At 37.1% G+C, this 22,180-nt stretch overlaps 1 protein-coding gene across 1 annotated transcript; it reads left to right on the forward strand.

Annotated features, from left to right (window-relative positions):
* The first annotated feature begins 8,811 nt into the window (after window positions 1–8,811).
* LOC105442750 lies at window positions 8,812–21,646 on the forward strand. Its single transcript, XM_011675182.2, has 6 exons — window positions 8,812–9,138; window positions 10,634–10,881; window positions 11,745–11,876; window positions 13,707–13,899; window positions 14,996–15,065; window positions 21,418–21,646. The coding sequence occupies exons 1-6, from the start codon at window positions 8,817–8,819 to the stop codon at window positions 21,644–21,646; spliced, it is 1,194 nt and encodes a 397-aa protein (XP_011673484.2). The 5' UTR covers window positions 8,812–8,816.
* The last annotated feature ends 534 nt before the right edge of the window (window positions 21,647–22,180 follow it).

Raw genomic sequence — 22,180 nt, forward strand, 5'->3', positions numbered from 1 at the left:
CGCCTACGCGTACGCGCATTTTTGCGCGCATTTATTGAACTCAAATTAACCCGACGGATATTGATCTTAATCTTGATAAATATGAATGTAAAATTACTTTCCGTTATGAAGATATGATCATAAGTTGATTTTTACAAAATGGCGCCTGGATGACGTCACGATGACTTTGAGTCTTTGAAAAGTCACGCAGTTCTAAGTTAGACTAAGATCTATCATCATTGAAAGATTCATAACAATGGCTTTTTTATTTTTATTTATTTCTGATCTTTTGACAGGGTAGCCCATTCACCAGCAAGTAGTGGTCTTCCATGGGGCCCTGAATGAACATATTTACATCGTTTATAACATTTATACAGAACAGTTACAAAAATAATACTCGTTTGCAAAATTAACATATATCATTAACTTAGTAAGCAGTAATGTCAATAGGAAAATATTAATTAAGTCGCAATTATGTGAATAAGACATGTAAATATTACAGAACATGCACGTAGTGTATGTACGGCTGAGCTATTCACAAATTACAACTTTGTTTAAACAATCTCTTAAATGAATTGACAGAGGAAGCCGTTCTCAACGAATTATCTAGCTTATTCCATTCAAATATGGAAGAAACAATTGGGCTACACTTATAACAATCAGTGTGAAATCTAGGCACACGTAAACATCCACTGTCTATTTGCCTTGTATGATGCTCATGTACATCATTAGGATTGATTAAGCCTACCTGAAGGTAAGAGGGTGCTAAGTTATGAACGCATTTATATATCATCATAACGCGACTTAACTCAAACCGCTTGTCTAGTGTCATCCATTTAAGACTTGTGAACAAATCAGCCGACGGTGTGTCATATGTCTTGTTCAATATTATTCTTGCGGCCCTCTTTTGAATTTTTTGCAGCTTAGTTGTATGAGAATGAAATCGGTTCGACCATACAACAGAGCAGTAATCTAATCGTGGCAACACTAGACTGTTATAAAGTAACTTTAAGGATTTTTGAGGCAAAAAACTCTTTGCTCTCTTTATCATGCTAATGTTTTTCTGGGTAAGTTTACTTACGTTTTCGATTTGTTTAGACCATTTCAATTCTTCATCTATCAAAAGTCCTAGGCATTTGGTGAATTGAACTCTTTTGATCAAATTGCCGTTTAATGAAATGGTGAAAGATTCAATTTTCTTGAGATTAGCAGGAGAGCCTATTAACATGACACAAGTTTTTTCAGTGTTAAGAACAAGACGATTTTCCTTAATCCATGCCATGACTCTGTTTAACGCAACAGTTAATTTTTCTTCCACAACAGTTGCATCATTTGCACTGACGGTAAGTGTCGTATCGTCAGCATACATATCTATGATACCTTCAGGAGTACATTCAGGTAGACTATTAACATATATTGAAAATAAAAGGGGACCAAGAATTGAACCTTGTGGCACACCTAATTTGATGGTTGATGGATGCGACTTGGCTCCTTTGAATTGGGTCACTTGTTGTCGATCCCCTAAATATGATTTGAACCAATAAATAGTCCTATTACTACAACCTATACAAGCTAGTTTATGTAGAAGTAGCTCATGGTCAACAGTATCAAAAGCCTTACGAAGATCTATGAAGGCAACTCCAGAAATTTCTTTGTTATCAATATTCAACGACCATTGATTTACAAGTTTTGCAAGGGCAGTAGCTGTTGAATGTTTAGGTCTAAAACCAGACTGATTAGGGTGTAATAATTTATTCACGTCCAAGAATTCACTGAGTTGTTGGTGGACGGCCCTTTCTATAATTTTACTCACGATAGGTAATATCGAAATGGGACGGTAATTATTCAAAGAAGAAATATCTCCAGATTTGAATATTGGTACTACCCGAGCCTTTTTCCATTCACGTGGAACAACTCCTGTAGACAGGGATTTGTTAATGATATCACAAAGAGACTCTGCGATAACATTCTTCGTCATCTTTAAAAGTTTACAGCTGATGTGATCTTCACCAGTTGCTTTATCTATACTCAGATTATCAATCTGTTTCAATACAAAATCCTCAGTAATCAAATTCAAATTAAATTGCGAATGAGTTGGACCAATATTATTGTCCTCGTCTACTCTCAGTTGAGACTTATTCCTTCGCAGGTCCTTTGTAATCTTAGTAGCATTAGAAATGAAAAAGTCATTAAAAGCTTCAGCAATATTTGCATTGTCTGACACATTAGCACCATCAACATTTATGCTATTGGGAGATATAGGTAATGACTTAGGCACAAGGTTTCTCAAACATCTCCACATTTGCTTACTATTGTTATGATTTTGCGAGATCTGGTCTGCATTATATTCTCTTTTTCTTTTCCTCATGAGATGAATAACTTTATTCTTTAGATATTTGTAGGTGTCCCAAAGATCATCACTTTTGTTAGCTTTAGCAGCTTTGAGAACTTTATCACGTTCCGTCATAAGCTTAACAATCTCGTCAGATATCCATGGACATGCCTTTTTTCTTATCCGCTTTTTACATACTGGTATGTGCTTGTTGATTAAATTATTGAATAGAGTCAACCACATATCCCACGCAACATCAACATTATCTATATCTTTTATGACCTGCCAAGGAGTACTTCTCAATTCACTGTAAAATTTCTCCTCGTCAAGATTTTTAAACGAGCGAAATTCTGCGTATTCGGATTTGTTATGGATCTTTGCACTAAAATCGCGAACCGTATACACCAAATAATGATCACTTATGCTAGTTTCAAATATTCCCCATTCATTGTAAAGTTCCTTGTCTGATACAAATATCAAATCAATTAAAGTAGAAGAGGTATTTGTAACTCTTGTGGCAGTATCAATTAGCTGACTTAACCCGTACATATTTGTATAAAACATTAACTTTTCAGCATTCAGATCAAGTTGGTGTGGCATACAATCACAATTGAAATCACCTAAAATAATACAGCTCATATCTTCCGAGAGAGCAGAGTCCAAATTTCCGTCTAATTCTTCAAAGAAATCAACGTGAGAATTTGGAGGTCTGTAAAACTCTCCAACCAGGATGGGAGACTTATTTGGATAATGCAATTCAAACCAAAGGCATTCTAAAGTAGAAGAAATCAAATCATCCCTTCTTTTATAATTAAACCTCTTGGATATATATACAGCCACACCACCACCATGTCTCGTACGGTCTCTACGTAATAAAATATAATCATCTATATACAATTCAGAATCATCAATCATGGAGTCGCAAAATGTTTCATTTAAACCAATAACATCAAATGATGCATTTCTCAGAAGTAATCTAAGTTCGTCAATCTTAGCAACTAAGCTATGAATATTCAAATGGGCAAATTTTAAGCCCCTGTTTCTAAACGGAGGAACTGAACCACCTTCCAACTGTTTAATGTTACTCTTATTCAGTTCATGAGATTGATCCTGAAGATTATGATGTAGTATGTCAGTACCAGAGACAGAGTTTAACTGCATGTTGCCATGACGAGACGTAGATGCTCGTTCCACCCCTGTTGAGCTTTTGTCAGTGGAAACATTGGAAGAGCAGGTGCAGACTTTAGCCTCCCTCTCGGAGCAATCATCTCGAAATCCTGCGTTGAAGATCCAACAACTTCAGCGTAGGACGTTTGCTTCATTCAGTCTTGAGATATCCTGCGAACAAATTCGAGGAAGAATAATAATAAATAACTAGAAATTTAATTCGTCATGGGGACGAATTAGGTGGTCTGTCTTCAAGTCTCATGAGAGATTATAATATTTACTATATTGAGAAAGGGAGAAGTTATATAGACATGTAAACAATGATGATCATCATGATGATCATGATGATGATGATCTTGATAGTAATGGTGATGACGATGATGATGATCATGATGATCAGGATCATGATGATGTTGATGATTATCATCAACAGACCACGATGACATCAGACTGAACAAAATTAGAGAACATTTAGTTAGCAAACAAAAACCAAGCCGAAATAACGGCGATATTGCTCGCAAAAACAAGAATGTAGAATCCAGATTTGAGAAAAAGTCATCTCCCATAAGGATTACACGCCAAAAGTAATGGATCTAGTGATAATAAGGTAATAATAAAGTAAATATGGTTGTTTATTACATTATTTGCGATTGTACGTGTTTTAATATTTAAAGGAGATGGTACAGTGAAAGGTCAAAAAGAAAAAAAAAGTGAAGAAAAAATAGTGTTGGAGACGCCCGGACTCGAACCAGGGACCTCGAGGTCGGATGTCAAGTGCGTTACCGATATACCAAAACATTTCCCATTGAGATTACACGTAAACGGAAAATTGAATTTTCAAATCCCACTTTGCAAGTGAAATATAAGCATGATCCCGGCATCTGATCGAAAAATAAAGAACACACTTGTGATAGCTTATTGTCTCAGCTACAACATACTCAAAGCTCAGCGTAAACAAAGATATAACTACGGAGATATTGCTCGCGAAAGACGAGAATGTAGAATCCAGTTTTGAGAAAAAGTCATGTCCCATAGAGAATACGCGCAAAATGTCCAAAATTGACATGCCTCCTTTAATTGCAAAAATACGCCATGATGCCATTGTCAAAATGAAATATTGTGATGACTGCATTTGTAGAGAATTGTCTCAGCTAGATCATATCAAAATTTGGAAGAAATTCGATCAATATTTACGGAGATACAGTCAATTTTCCAGAAATCTGCTGACGTCATAATATGCAAATTGAAATTTTGAGTTGGGAGGCCATTATGATGACGTCATGAGTTAATTGAGGGTCAAATGAGACATGAAATCATATCTCCAATTCATACTTTATCAAAATATGGAGAAAAAAATTGGGTTCACCTTGCATCCTAAAGCGCTACATTGAATTTTGTATAGGCATGTTTTTGCCCATGTATGCTATGTATTACAAGAGCTCGCACGCACAGATATTATCTTAAACGGACGCTCATTCCGTTATTAATGGTCAGAAAAAGGTGAACAAGGTATCAAAATGCTTGAAAAAATGTGCCAAATATGATGACAGAGAAAAATTGGCGATTCTATGTTGGAAAATACCAGTACGCGCGAAAACGCGCGCGCATGCGCGTGTGCGCGTCTTTTTGCAAAATGCTTAAAATGGCCTGAAACGTATGCAAAATTAATTTGATATGATTTTGAGCATTTTGAAATTTTGCGCGCGAGCTGACGCGCGGACGTATAGGAAGAGGAAGAATAATAATAATAAATAATAAATAACAATCTTGACGAAATCAAAAGGTGATACGTTGACTTCGTTACGTATCACCTAATTAGACCAATTGGCTATTAGCCTAAATGGTCGAATGATGAGTAGACGAAATGATTATTAGACCATGTGGATGGTAGACGGGCTAGGTTTAGACCATATAGGAATAGGCTTATTGGTAGACGAACTGGGTGTAGACCAAACATCGATAAACAGTGATGTACCCGGTAGTCGCGGATAACACTTTATGGGTAGTTGTCCGCCACTACATCACAGAGACTTTACTGATTCAGCTATAAACTTGAAGAGCCTATGATTACAACTTTAAACAAATTATAAATTTCTTATTTTGTTGTCTGATTTCTTTCAAACTTTCACCAGTTTGCTTCTCTGATTTGTCTGCTTTCATTTTAAATAGAGATGTTTGCTTTTAAGGTTGGATTTCCCTTGAACAAAGATGAAGCTGTTGCATTTGGATTGAATTCACAAAAAGCAATCGTCAAGTAACATATAGTTCTGGGAATATTTGCCAATTAGAATATTGTCAACGTACGTTTTAAATGAATAATGAAGTATTGAAAGAAAAGTGTTTTATTTTCTGTCTGAACATTATCTGTCCAGATAACCAACCTGTCTGGACACCCAGCAGGTGGGTACACAGTACAAAAAGTCACTGCAATACTAGACCTTGGCATATGTAATTGAGCCTTTAGCTGGGATATACAGGCAGACAAAATTTGTACAAATGAATTTTCACATATTTGTAGTACATACCATGATTCATTCATAAAATTTGAAGATGGTTGTCACAAATCAAAATTTGAAATACAGATCTCACATCCGTATATAAATTACATTATTACATACAAATCCATTGTGTGTACTTTTTAAGTACACAAATATACAACACTATCGTACAGAGATGTGTCTTAGTGGAAATAGGCCTACCATGCGTGGTTCTAGCAAGTAGCAAGTTTTGTATTGTTCGGCAAAAGGGAGAAAAACAGGATAGATTACAATATTTTTCTTTTATCTTAATATTTTATTGTAATACAATATTCATGACAGATCGATAAAAGGTAATTGTTCTAAATCCTAAGTTGAAAAATAACATCCTTCATGTAAATTGCTAAATCTTAAAGATGGTATATCTAAGTTCATATATCTTTCCACAACGTAGAATCTAAACTAAGCAACAGTTATAAGGACGAAATTGAGAAAAAACACCTTTAAAAGAATAAAAAACACCTTTTAAAGGATAAAAAACTTTAAAATGTGTAAGAATATATTTCTTTTACACTTATTCCTGACATGAAAGGATACTTCAGAGTGACATTGCTCTTTATAGAGCTCTATAACCTACATTTACCCCGAAAAAGAATGTGTGTGTGGGGGAGCTGATTTAGCTACCCCCTCCTCTACTTTGTAATGCTTAAATATTATATGATGCCAGTTCATGACTTTTTTTCTTAGAGTCTTCTCCGGGTGTTATTTAACATTTTGTGATCGTGTGTCATTAAATTTGATGTTTATATTCTTTCATATATAATATACAGAGTTTTTAGATGCACCTTTTATGTTGCAGTTTTATACCCATCTTTTGACATGTACTGTATATATTCCCATTTGGCATGGTGAATAAAACCTATTGCATTTTCATCTGCATAAAGCATTACAAAATGATATAAAGAATAATACAAAGAAAAAAACTGAATAACAAAGAAAAAAATGTAGGAAATAGTAAAACTAAATAAATTTTGATGATGATCCTGTTGTTATCTTACATATTTCATGTGTACATGATTATGTCAATTGAAAAATATAAAAGTTAGAAAAGTGAAAAAATTGTCAAACTTTTATTAGTACTAATTAGAATATGTAATTAAAACAATGTATGCATCATTTAGATCAAATGAAAAGTTATACAAAAGACAAATAAACTAGCACTTCAACAAAAGGAAGTAAAAATGTCTTTCATGACTTCACATGAAATCATCACCAAAACATGTGTTTATGATTTAATATGATGTTGTAATTACATAAGTTGGATAATTATCATATCAATTACCTTCTTTTTTATTGTGTAAATAATATCTTAGCATGCATATTGTACCATGAACACAGTTTTGTTTTTTTTCATAATAATCACCATACATAAAGAAAAATACAAAAAAATACCCCCCAAAAATACAATGTTTGCCTAGTTAATTAGATCTAATAATGATAATAATAGGCATTTCTATAGCGCCTTCTGTCTAGAAATTCTATTTCGAGGCGAATTGTTATTATTACCCCGGCTTTATCCTAGCTGCCATTACAGAGCTCCAGCATTTCAAGGAATTAATTCCTGCCAGGTATCCATTTAAAGGGATCGTTTAACAATGTTAAATCTGAGATACACGGCCCTAAGTGTTATCAGTGTCTGTGATATGGTGTAATATTGAAGCCCTAAAAAAATTGCGCTTCAAAATGATCAAGAAGTGCCTCAAAAAAGTAAAAATCTTTGAGTGACCGGTTTTACCATACTCGTTTTCCCCAATAGACTGTAGTGTTATGAAAACCGTCAGGCGAACGGTTTTCAAAATTTGTAATTCCAATCATAAATATCTTGATAATCAGACAGGCGATCAGCTTGTAAAAGTCATGGGGCTCCTGACTGACCTAAAGGTTTATAATTATCATTGCATCATGAGCTAAATCCAGAATTTTGTTTCAGAATCTGAGACAAAGTTACCGGATCCCTTTAATGCTCTTTTTAGCATATTCTAATTAAAAGAAACATTTTAACTATGCAATATTGTAGATCTCATAGACATCTATCACCATGCCAAATTTGGAGTCGATCAGAGTTTTGGTTGCCAAGATCTTAGGGGGGCCCTTTTATCCCCCCCCCCCCCCCCCCCCAGTTTTTGTCTCGCCTGCGTAGCAAAAAGCGAGACATAGGCGCCGCTTTTCCGGTGACGGCGACGGCAGCGGCGGCGACGGCGGCGTCAACATTTTTGATATAATTTTTAAAGTATAAGTTCTTAGTCAATGAAACTTTGACTATAGGGTAATCAAGTATCCCCAATCATGTGAGTAGAATTTCAGATCACAAAGTTAAGGTCAAAGGTCATTTCAGGTCAACAGACTTGGACTATGTTGTAGCATCATCATCGAAAACTTAACCTAAGGTTAAGTTTTTGAATTTTTGATATAATTTTGAAAGTATAAGTTCTTAGTCAATGAAAATTGGACTATAGGGTTATCAAGTCTCCCCAATCATGTGAGTAGAATTTCAGGTCACTAAGTTAAGATCAAAGGTCATTTAAGGTCAACAAACTTGATGAGCGCTACGTCATTGACGTTCTGGTTTATCATATTGAATTGCGTTATGCAGGCGAGACCGCCGAGAGCGTTTCCCTTGTTTAAAGGTTAAAATAACAAGTCTTTGTAGGGTCAATATTTTGCTATAATGTTGAAGTACGTACTGTATTGTTTTGCAGAGAGTTTGCAGAATGTTTGCAGAAAGTTTGCAGAAAGGATTTAATGGAAAAATATCTTTTATGATTTTCATACTAGATACAGTAAATGTCAAACCAATCCAAATGGAATGTTGTAAGAGAGTTGGAGTTGAAGGTGGCAAGCTTCAGCTAGATTCCTTTGGAATTGAACTCGAGATCCCTTTCGGTGCAATTGACAGCGAAGTGCCGCAGGACATTTCTCTTCGTGTCCTGACAGATACTCCTAATCTTGGCAACAGCACCGAAGAGATGTCAGTCTGCTTTGGTGTACAGTGTTTAGCCCCTGATGACTTAGTGCTTAAGTTACCGGTGACTTACACAATACCTCACTGTGCTGTGATTACCGGTACACGATACTCCAGTGTGGAGGCAGTCTTGTACACGGGAGTGGGAGAATACTCACCCGGTAAGTACATCTTTACATGTATGCACATTATGGAGCAATTGTATTTGATGAATGCCATTAATGTCAAAACCCCCACTTTTTTTGGTAAATAAATGAAACACTTAGAAATAAGTATTTTAAAAAAAATTTACTCCATTTCCGTTAAAAGTACTAGGTGTATTATAAAAATGTTTGACACTTAAGACTGTGAGTAGCTCAAAAAGTTCTTCGGTTTTCTCATTTTAAATTTGAAGGATATCATATTTAAACTTGATATGAACAGCTTAAGAATACATTTTTTTCAAGTACACTCTCGACAAATAGCATAGCTAAATGAGGTATGAGGAAAAATGCCTAAAGGTATATTTTTAAAAGGAGAAGAAAAAATAAAAATATATAAAATAAAAGGGAAATGGAGCTTCACAAGAAAATGCTTTAATCTCCTCAGCCGCTTTTCCTGCCCCACATACCCCCCCCCCTCCTTCAATGGACATGTCTATTTGTATTTCATCCACTGTTATGACAGATGCCCCCCCCCCCCCCTCCATGATGCCTGTTGTGCCCGTTGATGTATAGTTACACTCGATGCCACTGGTACACCACATAAATGTAACATAATTATATAGTGACAATTAGGAGTAGTGACACACAATCAAGTTATCATGGAACTGGGGTGGTATTCTTAAAACTATGTTAGCATGAAAACTATGTCAGCTAACGTTCATAATCGATATTCTTAAATTTATGTCACGTCCAAAACTGTGTAACACAGTTTGTGGCAGGAAGATGCAGCACGCATACTCTAACCTCACGCAAACTTCATTCGTGGTGGCGGGATACATAACATGATAGTTAACATAGTTTTGGTATTCTGAAAAACAAACAAAAAGGTAATGTAGAAAACAACATTGGTCTAGGAGTCGTTTAAGTACTGAACATTTTTTTAATAATGAGTGAAATGCAGTTGGGGTTTTCTTTCCTGCAATTTTCTTTTATGGTTTCTGTAAAAACTGCAATATAACTCTGAGAATTTAAAACTTTTGACCATAAAGAAACATAGGAAACATAGGAAAAAAAAGGAATAAAGAAGCGTTTCATGAGCACCTTCGTGACATAGGCCCGGACAAAGTTAGTGCTTATAAATTGATGAAGCTCAATAAATATGCACTTTAGTTCATAGATGTACGTCCAATATAAACAAAACATGATTGGCTGAGAGTACTGTTTAAGAGTGATTATCTTTAGAGAATTAAATAAAATGGACATGTAAGGGCGTTACCTAAAATGAGATTGTATACCCTTAACATAGCTTTCAGAATACCGATTTAGAGGTATGTTAACCCTTCGGGAACGTATGGCGCCCCACCGCTCGCTGACTTTTTTCTTTCAAGTCTTGCGCATCTTTCAAACAATTTTGTTGAAAATCGGACGTACAGTTACAAAGTCACTTGACCTTTTGTCTCGCTTCAATGAGTCCATAATTTTCCTGATTTTCCCCAAAAATTGTTTATTATAGATGCAGTTGTTAAAGAACCAAGTATTTTGTCGACGTCTGGAATACCTAGCTGCACCATCACGAAAGATGTACTCAAACTGAAGATGAATCACTTTTCATGGGAGAAAATAATGTTGAGGATCAAGAATGCCTTCTTCCTAGAAAAGAGGATGTGCTGCTGGCCGTTTAAAAAAAAGAACTTAGCCCTACAAAAGACACCTGTCATCTTACATGCACACCTCTATGACGACATCAAAGGGAATAGCGAGGTAAATTATTATTGCAGCAGTTGATTTGGAAGTCAAAGAATCTGACACAATGTACTGAACTGTCTACAGTCGGGACAAAGATCAGCATTTGTTTGTACATAATCTGCAGAAAATACCATATGCATTTGAATGAGCATTAATAATCAACAGCAAAAAATACCATGTTACCAACATTTTCACAAGACATTACAGTTGGTGTACAGTAGATCGAGGCACAGTGTAACATTTTTGGAGAATCTCGATCTCACTGTTAAAAAAAAGTCTCCCATACTTGAGACTAATTAGCTTACAAAAGAACGAAAGGAATAACACGGACAATTCTGAGGTCAGAAGCCCATATATGTTTTGTTTCTTGTTGTTAAGAAATGTATTATGAAAACAAAAGTAGAATTTTAAGTTTCTTTACTGAAATCAAATTTCATTTTTATTTTGTAGAAATCACACTTGATATAACATATTTAGGCACCTTTCTGCCTGTTTATGAGAATATTGGGCGACTAAGTTTTATAACTGCAAATTAACTGCTTTAAAAATAACAAAATAAAGTACTTTTAAATTGTGCTTACCATATCTAGTATTTTCGATATTTATCATTTAACAACTGTAGTAAGTTTGGTACTTTAAGACAAAAGTGTATAATTTTGCCTGAATTTGTGGATATGCCACTGGACATTGAAAGCAGATATGAAAGCATGTTCTTCAGCATTGAAAAAAGATTTCATTTACATGTATGTTTCATGATAAAATTAATGTGATAAGGTTTGTTAGCGCTCCATGACATTTTTTATTTTTTTTGCCTGGTATATTTATGCAGTCCTGTATAATTCTATTTCTAATTCTATTTTGATTTGTGTTGGTAACAGCTGGTAAAGAGCCAAGAAGCGGATCACGAATTCGTACCTGCTCATATGGAACTAAAGGTCCTTATTCAGACAGCAGACGTTGATCTCAAAATGACCTGTTCCGTAAACGATACAGTAATTGGAGGACCTGCTGTAAGTTCAGTAATGTGTTTAAAGATTCTGGTTAACAAAATAGAAAAGTTGAATCCATACATCATTGGATGATCTTGTGTTCTCTTATACTTGTATCAATGTTTTAATTTATTTGTATTCATGTTATTGTGAAATAAAGTTCCCTGAAATGGTTAAAAAGAAGAAGAAAAAATACTTGTATCAAAACATACCGGTGCACATGCCTATGTTTTGTTACAAACTGAAACATCTGAAAGGATGGCTAACTTGAGATTATTGTTGAAGTCTGTCTAAACCAAAGCTTCTCTCTCTCTACAAATGACTAAGACACTGATAGGTCATTAACAGTATTTTGAAAAATATGCTTGATTGATACAGGAGCCATGTAACTGCCTTAAGAGTTTATGTGAGAGTATTATTTTCTTATTAACCACATTTAATCCTGATAATCTTTATAATGCCACAGAGTTGAAATTTATGGAACTGTAAAATAATCATAATCTGACTCTGAGTTTGAAATGGTAGGAACTGCTCTTTCAAATGCTCGAGTTGATCATAATGGTTGCTGGAGCTCAATTCAGAACAATAATGTCTAATGTACACTTCTAGATCAGGGGCCTGTCTCACTAAGCGCTAAGATGCGTCTTAAGCGGCCTTAAGTCCCGTTATAGGACTTAGTGTAAGATGCATCTTAGCGGGAGTTTCACAAAGCCCACTAAGACGCGTACCGTACTTAGTACCCATTTAACTAAGTTGCATACAGGTCGTAGCCTACGTCACGTCTCGTCTCGACGAGACGTAGGAACAATTCTTAGTGTAATGTCATGTGATAAATTTCGCACAAATTTGTAAGTTGTTCTAATTCGATCTCGATGATGGTCCATCTTTAAATATTGATGGCTTTGACGTTTCATTAAAGTATTTGAGAAAGAAGACGATTCGTCAGACTCATTGTCTGAATTTTCAAAAATGTTTCTTTGTCCGATAAAAAGTCACAGTTCATAGGGGAATTTTTTTGGCTGGCCGACCGACATAATACATCTCCAGCTTCAAACTTCTGCATTGATATAGCACACGAGGATCGAGCATGACTTCACCCAATAGTTCCCTCTCTCTCCTCTCTTTCACACACCCCCCCCCCCCCCACCCGTTTCTTTTCTTCTTTTTTTCATTTTTCTCTTCTTTTTTTCCTTCCTTTTCTCCTTATTTTCTTTTCTTTCTTTTCCTTTCTTCCTCTTTTTCTTTTTTCTCTTTCTTTCTTCTCTTCTCTTACTTTCTTGCCTTTCTTTTCTTTACCTTTCCCTCTCATTTTCCATCCCCCTTTCTCATTTTCTTGACAGTAGCGCAATTTTACCGACAATATTTCGCTTTCAATATTTTACTTTTATGTTGTCTTAAGAAAAAGTTTAATAACATACCTTCCCCATTTGTATCCAACAGTAGTCGAAATAATGGTAAACAATCACTTAAAGTGACAAAATTCAGCCTCCTTTCACTTTTTCGCCCCAAACGACGCGATGCAGACGAAAACTTACAGGAAAAAATTGCTTTTATCTCCACACAAGTTCAAAGGTCACGAAATTTGGTTTTGTAGAATCAAAATCCAGACGTTTCATTGTTGAAGATGCGCCGCACACAGGACTTAGTAAAGAACGGTTTAGTGAACCTGAAACACCAACAGGACGTCAGTAAGACCCGTCTTAGTGCATGACGCATCGCAGCGACACTAAGTCCCGTTACACTAAGTACTGTTTAGTGAGACAGGCCCCAGATGATTGATATAGGGAAAATAAAAGGGAATTTTTGTTTACGTACTCTTATGATGGCCTCTGTTTACTCAATTGTTTAAAGGATGTCCCCTTTGATATACTAAGGAGTGGAACCGGTATCTGTCAGCCCTTTCAGTTGGACTTCACCAACCAGCCAGACATTGTTGCAGTGTTACTGAAAGTAGGACAAATTGAGGACCATCAGGTCAAATTCTTATTTGAGTTGGATTTCTCAACTCCTCACACAGCAAAGGGAGTTTCTCCAAAAGATCAAGGTATTTTGGTTTAAAGAGAAGGTTGAGTTCTGGTAAATGGGACAAATCAATTTGTGAGGTTTCTTCTTCTTTATAAGTTGGAAGAAAGTCATGACAGAAATATCCCTGAAAAAGATTGCTCTTCAAATGCCCTCATTTTCAAAAGATTACAGGAAAAAGCTGGTTTATTTGGACCAGACAGTAATTATGTGTGTTTATGCAGTCCCATTCACTCATTTCTGTGTGCATGCAGCGCATGTGCTTTTCATCAAGTTGGATCCAGTAAAATATCAAACTGATGATTCAAACCTTTACAGTGTCCACTAATTCCTATGTACTACGCAATCAACCTTTCCTTCCAGATAGATTCTTTCTTAATTTTATTGCGTAACATGAACATAGCTTTATCATAAATGAATTAATATGGCAAATTTGTTGCTGTGACCATCACAAATCAGGCACATGTTTGCCTATATTGTTCATAGATACAATATGATATGTCCTGGTACGAGTTACGCATAAATGAAATACTTTACAAAGTTTGGAATTCAAATGTTAATTTTATTTTATTTCAATCATTTGTAAATCTCTGTAAAAAAAGTCACTGCTTATTGGGAATGATTCGGCTTTGACAGTATAAATGCATCTAAAACATCTTATTAATTTTCACCTAATATATCATTTTAACTAAGCTGATTGTTACATCCTAGATACGGATATTACATGAAAGGAAAGTTATTTCAGATGTCCTTTAAATATATCCTTCCGGTCATACAAGACTTATATTCCCTGAAGATCATTAGTCTCTGGTGATATAATTGCAAATTATTCTGTATTTTGAGATTTTAGAGAAGGTAATGTCAGCACCAATAAACCCTCTATGCCATGAATTGTGAAATGTGAAATAATTTTACCTGGGAGAAGTTTTGAATAAAATGATTAGTCCGATACCAAGTATTAGATTTATATTGGTGATACATGCTTGTGAAGTTTTTGTTCTACCTTTTATAAAAGTGTAGTCGATTATTAAGTTTACTTTATTCAGCACTTAGAATTATAGGATAATGAGTAATCCATGTAGTTCAACGTTACTCTTTCCTGGTTCTTGAAATTACAGAACAACCGCAAGGTGCATCCTGCTCACACAAACGGCGAACATCAGATCCAAGTACCGGTGAAACTGTGGAGTAAGTTATGATCTTTCTGATCACCTTTAAATATGCCAGCATGGTTAGTAGATTCAGACTGAGACCAGGGCATATGGAGATATAAATGGGAATCACTAATGTCTTTGGAGGAGGGAGGGGTGAGGGGGCAGTTTGCCCCTCCACCAAGTTTTCCACCCACAAAAAACTCTATTAAAGATATTATTGCTTGGTAAATGATAATCAAATTGGAGAAGAAGCTGCATGATTAGAGTGTCGTCATTATTTCCTTAAATATTTTGATTCTCGGTTGAAATGTAAGTTTGCAATGAAATACAAAACTTTAATAAATGAAGAGAAAGGGAAACTGGGCTTACATATCTTATAATTAAAGCCCAAGAGAGATAATTGAATGCTGTCAGTACGCTATAGATTAAAACCAGTCTGAGGCTCGCTAGCAAATAAATGATGATTTAATATCACATACTGTTACTCATGATGCATGTGACATGAAACCAAAATCTAAATCATAACTTTTCAAATGAAGAGGAGATGAGAAAAGAAAATACTTGTCGCGCTATACCTGTCCAAGGCAACTAAAGGTCTGGGAAGACTTTTTGCTTAAGTACATGCATAGCCATTGACTAGGCTATTTTGGCGCAACCCCCCTAACTTTTTTCAGTAAATGTAATTAGAAACATTGTAACATTCTTTTTTAAATGATTTATTTAAATAAAATTTCAGGTAGACAGGAAGGCTTTAACGAAAAACTGAAAGTTGTTGCTCCAGCCTGAAGATATAGATAATCTCGAGACGGCTCTCTGCTTTAAACAAGAATATATCCAATGTTAGATCGACACAAACATGAAGAATGCAGTATCGTACTGAGGTACACTATTAACGCTCCGAGACTGAGAAAAGAGTTTTAAAAAAGGGGCCACAAAGTTTGAAGCCTTGAACGATGTGCAAGAGAAAGTTTGTCAAATTCTTCTTGCTGAAGACCTATTTGGTCATTCATGAGATGCGAATAATGCTTCTCCATTGAAGACTGCATTGATCCAATGATATATATATATATATATATATACATGAGAGTAAATGGAAAAGGTGTCAGACACACCTCAATGAAATGCTCTTGTTGAATGATAACAAATACGGTATATGTTTACCTAGAAAATTTTGAGTAAATAGCATTTTAACAATGGTGTCAATACGGATTCTGCTGGGTTTCTGCCCAATTATAACAAATATCGGCTATGACGTCATTTTCCAGAATGAATTTCCCCCCTTTTCCAATCTTTTTTTTTCATTGAAATTTTGCAATCATATTCCGGGTGGCCAAACGCAGGACATTTTGAAGCCTGATTTTGAAAATATGTCAATGGGGCCTTTTTTATATGCCATTCAATACCCTTGATGATTTTGTTGGTGTGGAAGGCCATTTGGGCGATAGCTTGCATCATGAAGTTTTCTTCATTCACCCAAATCCCATTCGTTCTGCAGGCAGTGCTTGCAAGCCCTATCTATAGGCCCCTTCCTTGATCCTGATTTCTTTCAAACTTTGTAGGCATAATCTCTGGCATCCAATTGAGGGCTACTTACTCTTCTTTCTCCAAAAATCACTCATGTCTGACCGTTCAGGCGCCAATTTGTCAGTTTCTTTTCCGATTTATGGCCTCTTCCTTTTGTTTCTCCGCTATCCCAGATACTACAGCCTTCTGACAAATTCCTATAGATAGTCCAAGAGATGTTCTTTCATCTGGGTTGCATAACCTGCCCTTCAAAATACTGTCTTTATTTTCAAACTTCAAATCTGAAAATCAACTTCGTCAAAAATCTATTAAATTCTTCAAAATTTTCACTTCTTTCAGTCAATTTTCAGTCAAAATTTGACCCCCTAAACACGGTAAATTGCAACTTTCTCATCCCAAGTCTGTTTTGCCTTCAAAATTTTACAGCATCCTTATCTTATCGTTGCACACACCTCAGCCAAAGTTCACGCTCTAAAGTTCACGCATAATATAAATACCAGCTTGTGCCTGCCTCAATGTATATACTTAGATGAAGAACGAAAAACGACGCACACGTTCTCTTGTACTGGCTTGTATAGTCTATGCTTCTTGTAGACGTTTATTCTTGCCAAAAGCCGTAAGAACTGAAAACGACTAAGTCAAAACATTTTAACAATACGTATAACGGCATTATTTCTTCTAAAAATAACACGCTTCGGTGTTCAATGGTTACGTTCAATGATCATTCAATTAACTTCTTGATGTACGAAATACATGTATAATAAATTGTCATTTGAAGTGAACAATGTCTAAACTTCCATTTATGTATCTGTACCTGAAGTATTAATTGTTTCTTGGGAATAACCTTCATGCACATTGTGTACAAATAATATTGTTACTAAGTGACTTCACCAGAATGCTAATTATACATTTAAGAATAACAAGTTTGTGGTTTACATCATTAGGGTTAATCTAACACAGCCCAAAATATGAACCATAATGGGATAAACTTTACTAGTTGTCCCTCTGTTGAAGAAGCCTAATTTAGACCCAAATGTCCTTGGCAATTACTGCCCAATTGCCAATTTGCCATTAGTGAGCAAGCTCTTGGAAAGGATCATGGCTAACTAACTCATGTATCACGTAGACAATCAACACTGATGAGGCCGTTCTACTTCTTTTGGACTATACCGCGGTGTTTGACACGCTCGACCACACCGTGCTGCTACATCGTCTTGCAAATGACTACTCCATCTCAGGGACTGCCCTCCAATGGATCGAGTCATACCTACAAGACCGTACACAGAGGGTAACAATCAACGGGACCTACTCGGCTCCACTCGCTTTCAGCTGTGGAGGTCCCCAAAGCTCCGTCGTTGGCTCTCTGCTGTTTCTTCTTTACACTGGTCCCCTCGCAAGAACCATCACTCATCATCAGGGTGTGCACTACGCTATGTATGGGCATGGCATTCAAATTTATGTAACGATGTCACCTTGTGGTAAAGCCAATGCTGTCAATTTACTAAAAGATTGTCTTATAGACATCAAGGTCTGGTCAGCCAATAACTGCAGACTCTGTCTAAACGAAAACAAGTCAGAACTGATCCATTTTTCTTCACACTTCAGGAGCATGGTGCCTCTACCAGTTCTGACAACCGATGAGGGTTTACTAAAGACCTCTGAATACATTGGAGACCTCAACGTTACATTGGACAAACACCTTGCTCTTCAAAAGCACATCAAAAGATCAGGCGAATGCTTAACAAAGCCTCCACTGAAAGACTAGCTTGACCACACCTTCGTCTCCTCCCATCTGGACCATTGCAACTCCCTTCTTGCCGGCCTCCCAATTACTATTACATCTTCTCTCCAGCGCATCCAAAATTCAGCAGCTAGATTGATCACATTAAGTAGGAAATATGACCATATATCACCTGTTCTTTGCTCACTTCAATGGCTACCAGTCCATTCTCACATTACTTTCAAAATCCTACTTCTTTCCTACAAAATAACACATAAACTTGACCCTAAATATTCTTCTTGACCTAGTCTCCCTTCGATCCTCCTCTTCTGCCAGATCCCTTTGTTCATCTCCATGCAATTAATTCACGGCCCACGAACAAAAACCTGTTGTGGTGACCGTGCCTTTTCCCACCCCATATTCAAAATGCCCCATCCATTGAATCATTCAAAACCCTTCTCGAAACCCACCTTTTTAAACAGTTATAGTTTACTGGAGGTGCACACTAGTAGTTAATTCCATTCAACTGAATTGTATTGTATTAGTAATATTTTATTTTATTTTGTTACTTTTAAGCTATTGAACATGATGAATAATTATACTGAATTAGACAGTACCACCCGTGCGCTTAGAAACGCCTGTATAAAGCACCCTTGTTACAGTTACATCCCTTTACTGTTCCAATCTGCAAATTAAAGAGAATACATTTGTATGTTTATGTCTCAACGCCTAGCAATATTATACATTTATCATTAGCATTACTGATTAATTTACATAACTCATCAGAGTAGATGAGTGATTTTGGGTAGCATGCAAAGTGCATGTACAATCCTCTAGTCTATACTCACATTCAACAATGCGCTTTGAATGTGTTATGCTTAATCAAAATCACACACAATCATACCCACATACACGTGTTCGTTAGTAATCAAAGTTCGACAATTTAAGACAACATTTAGCCTAAAGGTAAGTTATTATATCAACCTAAAATGAGTTTAGTCTGATCAGAAAACCATTAATTTAAAATTCTTTACTCTCAATTTTACTTACATTGTTAAACTGATGGAAAGCTGAAGGTAGGGAGGCCAATGCCTGGGTGTAAGGCTTCTACGCCTACGATTTGTGCGCTCGTCATCCAATCCAGAAAATTGGCAGAAAGAAAAAAACAAAATAAAAATATATATTATATACAAAAAATTAAAAAATACAATTGTACACTCCACAACATACCTATAATCACGGATCTGTTACGGTCTTTCACCACTTGTGACGATCTTGCAGATTTTGAAGTATTTGAATCCAATAATTGTGGTAGCAGACGAACATGACGCGCGCACAAAAACACCTAGAGGGTGCCGGGGTTTGATCACTAAAATCCTCATTGGCAGAAGGTAGACCCTAAAAATATGGGATCCAACCTAAGTCAAAGAACTTTTGAGAGAGATTAACATTTCAGATGTGCACAAATGCCACTTCCAACTACTAGAAAATATAAACAAAAAAGATTATATCTTTTTAAATACAGATTTTTACAATCTGCACATTCGAAGGTAGATCGAGTATGATTTGTATGTCAATCTTGCGTTGGTTTGAGCCTCATAGCTACATCCATCTCAAAATGAGAAGGAAAACTGTGAACAGTGACGTCATTGTTTGAGCCAAGAATAGAGGTTATTGCGATACAATATATGTATATGTATGAGCTTTGTTTGCTACGCTAGGGCTTTTTGTTTTCGCTAAGATTAGCTTTTTGCTGTTTTGTTGTTTTGTAGCGACGATGTTGCTACTTATTTGTTGTTTGTTGACGCTATAAATTCTGTTGACTTTTTGTTAGTGACATTTGTTACTTCTCAACTTGTATTCGCTTTAAGAAAAGTTTGTTGTTCTTGTTTGCTTTCTTTGGAAAGCTTGTTTTGTTTCATCCACAGGTTTACGATGAGCAAGGATTCTGGATCTGGATTCGATTTTCTCCCCCCAGTTACGACTGTCCCTTGGTCACACTGACCAAGGGGATTTCGCTGAAGCTTCTCACAAAGCATTAAAGCGAGCAGGCCCCGGTCAGACTGACCAAGGGATTTTGCTGAAACTTCTCACAAAGCATTTCAGCCTGAGGGCCCTGGTTTACACTGTACCGTAGGGGGTTTTCGCTCAAGTTTCTATAGAGGCAGTGAAGCAAAACGGCCCAGGTCAATCTGACCGTAGAGCCAAGCTTACGAAAGCTAGCAAGCACCTTCGTCCCCCGTTGCGCGGGTAAGAGGCGGAAGGTTTTGAGCACCCAAGCTTTGGCTGGGTCATGGGCTATTGTCTTTGCAGGTGCACAAAGTTTGGCGTCAAATTTGTCACCCGGCACGGAAGTGGTTCGTTGCCTACCGCAACCTGTGCCCCGGCTGGTGTTGTCTTAGAGTCGGGCTCTTTGTCCTCAGATTCAGATTCTTTTTCTGAATTCTTGGGTGTCGCTCTTGTGGCGTTAAAATTCTCACCCTATGCAGTCGGCTCTGCGTTAGGCTTCGTGTTTGCAGCGCCCGCTTTCTCAGAGCTTCTCCGGGAGAAGAGTCGTTTGACTCGGTGGTGGTCTTACCCCAGCTTTGGGTTGTCAGTGTGACTGGGACTCTGTCTCCTATGTCTCGGAGGATTGGGCCGCAAGTTGGCCTCAGCTCGGGTCCATTTTCGAGTCTGGTTTCCGACGTAAAGTATCTTCTGATACTTGCTCACAGCCCAGTTCTGGTGGTAGTGTTCCGTCTTCGCTGTAAACAGCATTCTTTCCCACAGCATTCTTTCCCTGATACTCTGCCTCTACTTGTTTTAAGGTCAAGTTTGTCTGCCTCGGACTCACAGTCGGGCTCAGCGCCGGGTCAATTTGTGGGCCTGGGGTCTGAGACTTTGTTTGTTGGAAATATATCTTTCTGATACTCCTCCGGCCGACCTTCGGCACCTTACCCCATTTTTGGGGGTTGATGCCCCCAGTCCATCAGTCTGACTTGGACTCTGTCTCGGGTTCTCAGTTGAGTTGCCCCCGTGACAGAGAGCCCCCGGTCACACGATGGCTTCTAGCACCAAGCTTTGCAGCCTGAGGTGTGTTGTAGGGTGGTAGTGATGACCATGCTGGGCCAATAGCCAATAGCTAAACCCTTCCAGCTTCCAGCTTCCGCCACCACAACGCCGCCTACGTCGGGAACACACGCAGTCTACAACGCACCCCACTCATGGATTCAAAGCACCCCCAAGTCCGCAACCCTGAGACTCCAGCCCAGACGGACAAGCAGACCACCCAAGTCTACACCCTGGTGACTCAAGCCCAAAATGGTTATAGTACCCCCACGTTCGCACCCTGGCGACCTAAGGTCACGCACGCCAGCTATCCCCACTCCTGACGACAGATAGTCAACCTGTTTGAAATGTCGAGCCACTCCTGCAGCCCATCCTCTCCAACAGGCGCTATAGTTCTCCTTAGAACTATAAGCTAAGAAAGATAACCAACAGTCTTTGTCAAGACTACACCAACAGTCCTTTTCAGGACTACACACACTCAAGAAAGAAATATTATCGAGAGTCCTTTTCAGGACTCCCCAATCCTCCCACTCTCTCACATGGTGCTACCGCAAGCCTACTGTATAAGAAAAAATATAGATCAAAATTACATGTGTTGAAATCAGGCAAACCTTAAAGGGACTTGGTAACATTGTTCAGATGAGAGATAGTGCTGCTATGGTAGTGACTTCAATGCTAGATGTACAATTAAAGATAATCTGAAAATTGGATGGTAAGCGCACTTTTTTTTTTTTTTTAAATCGCAGAAATTTTAAAAATTTGACCGGCCGATATTTTTTTCAGTTAGGGGGGAAGTCAATTAAAAGTGGGGGAGGGTTTCCTTATAATCACACACACATAAAAAAAATTGAGGAGGG

This window comes from Strongylocentrotus purpuratus, unplaced genomic scaffold (genome assembly GCF_000002235.5).
Source record: "Strongylocentrotus purpuratus isolate Spur 01 unplaced genomic scaffold, Spur_5.0 spur5_contig_812, whole genome shotgun sequence".
Classification (NCBI taxonomy): Eukaryota; Metazoa; Echinodermata; class Echinoidea; order Camarodonta; family Strongylocentrotidae; genus Strongylocentrotus; species Strongylocentrotus purpuratus.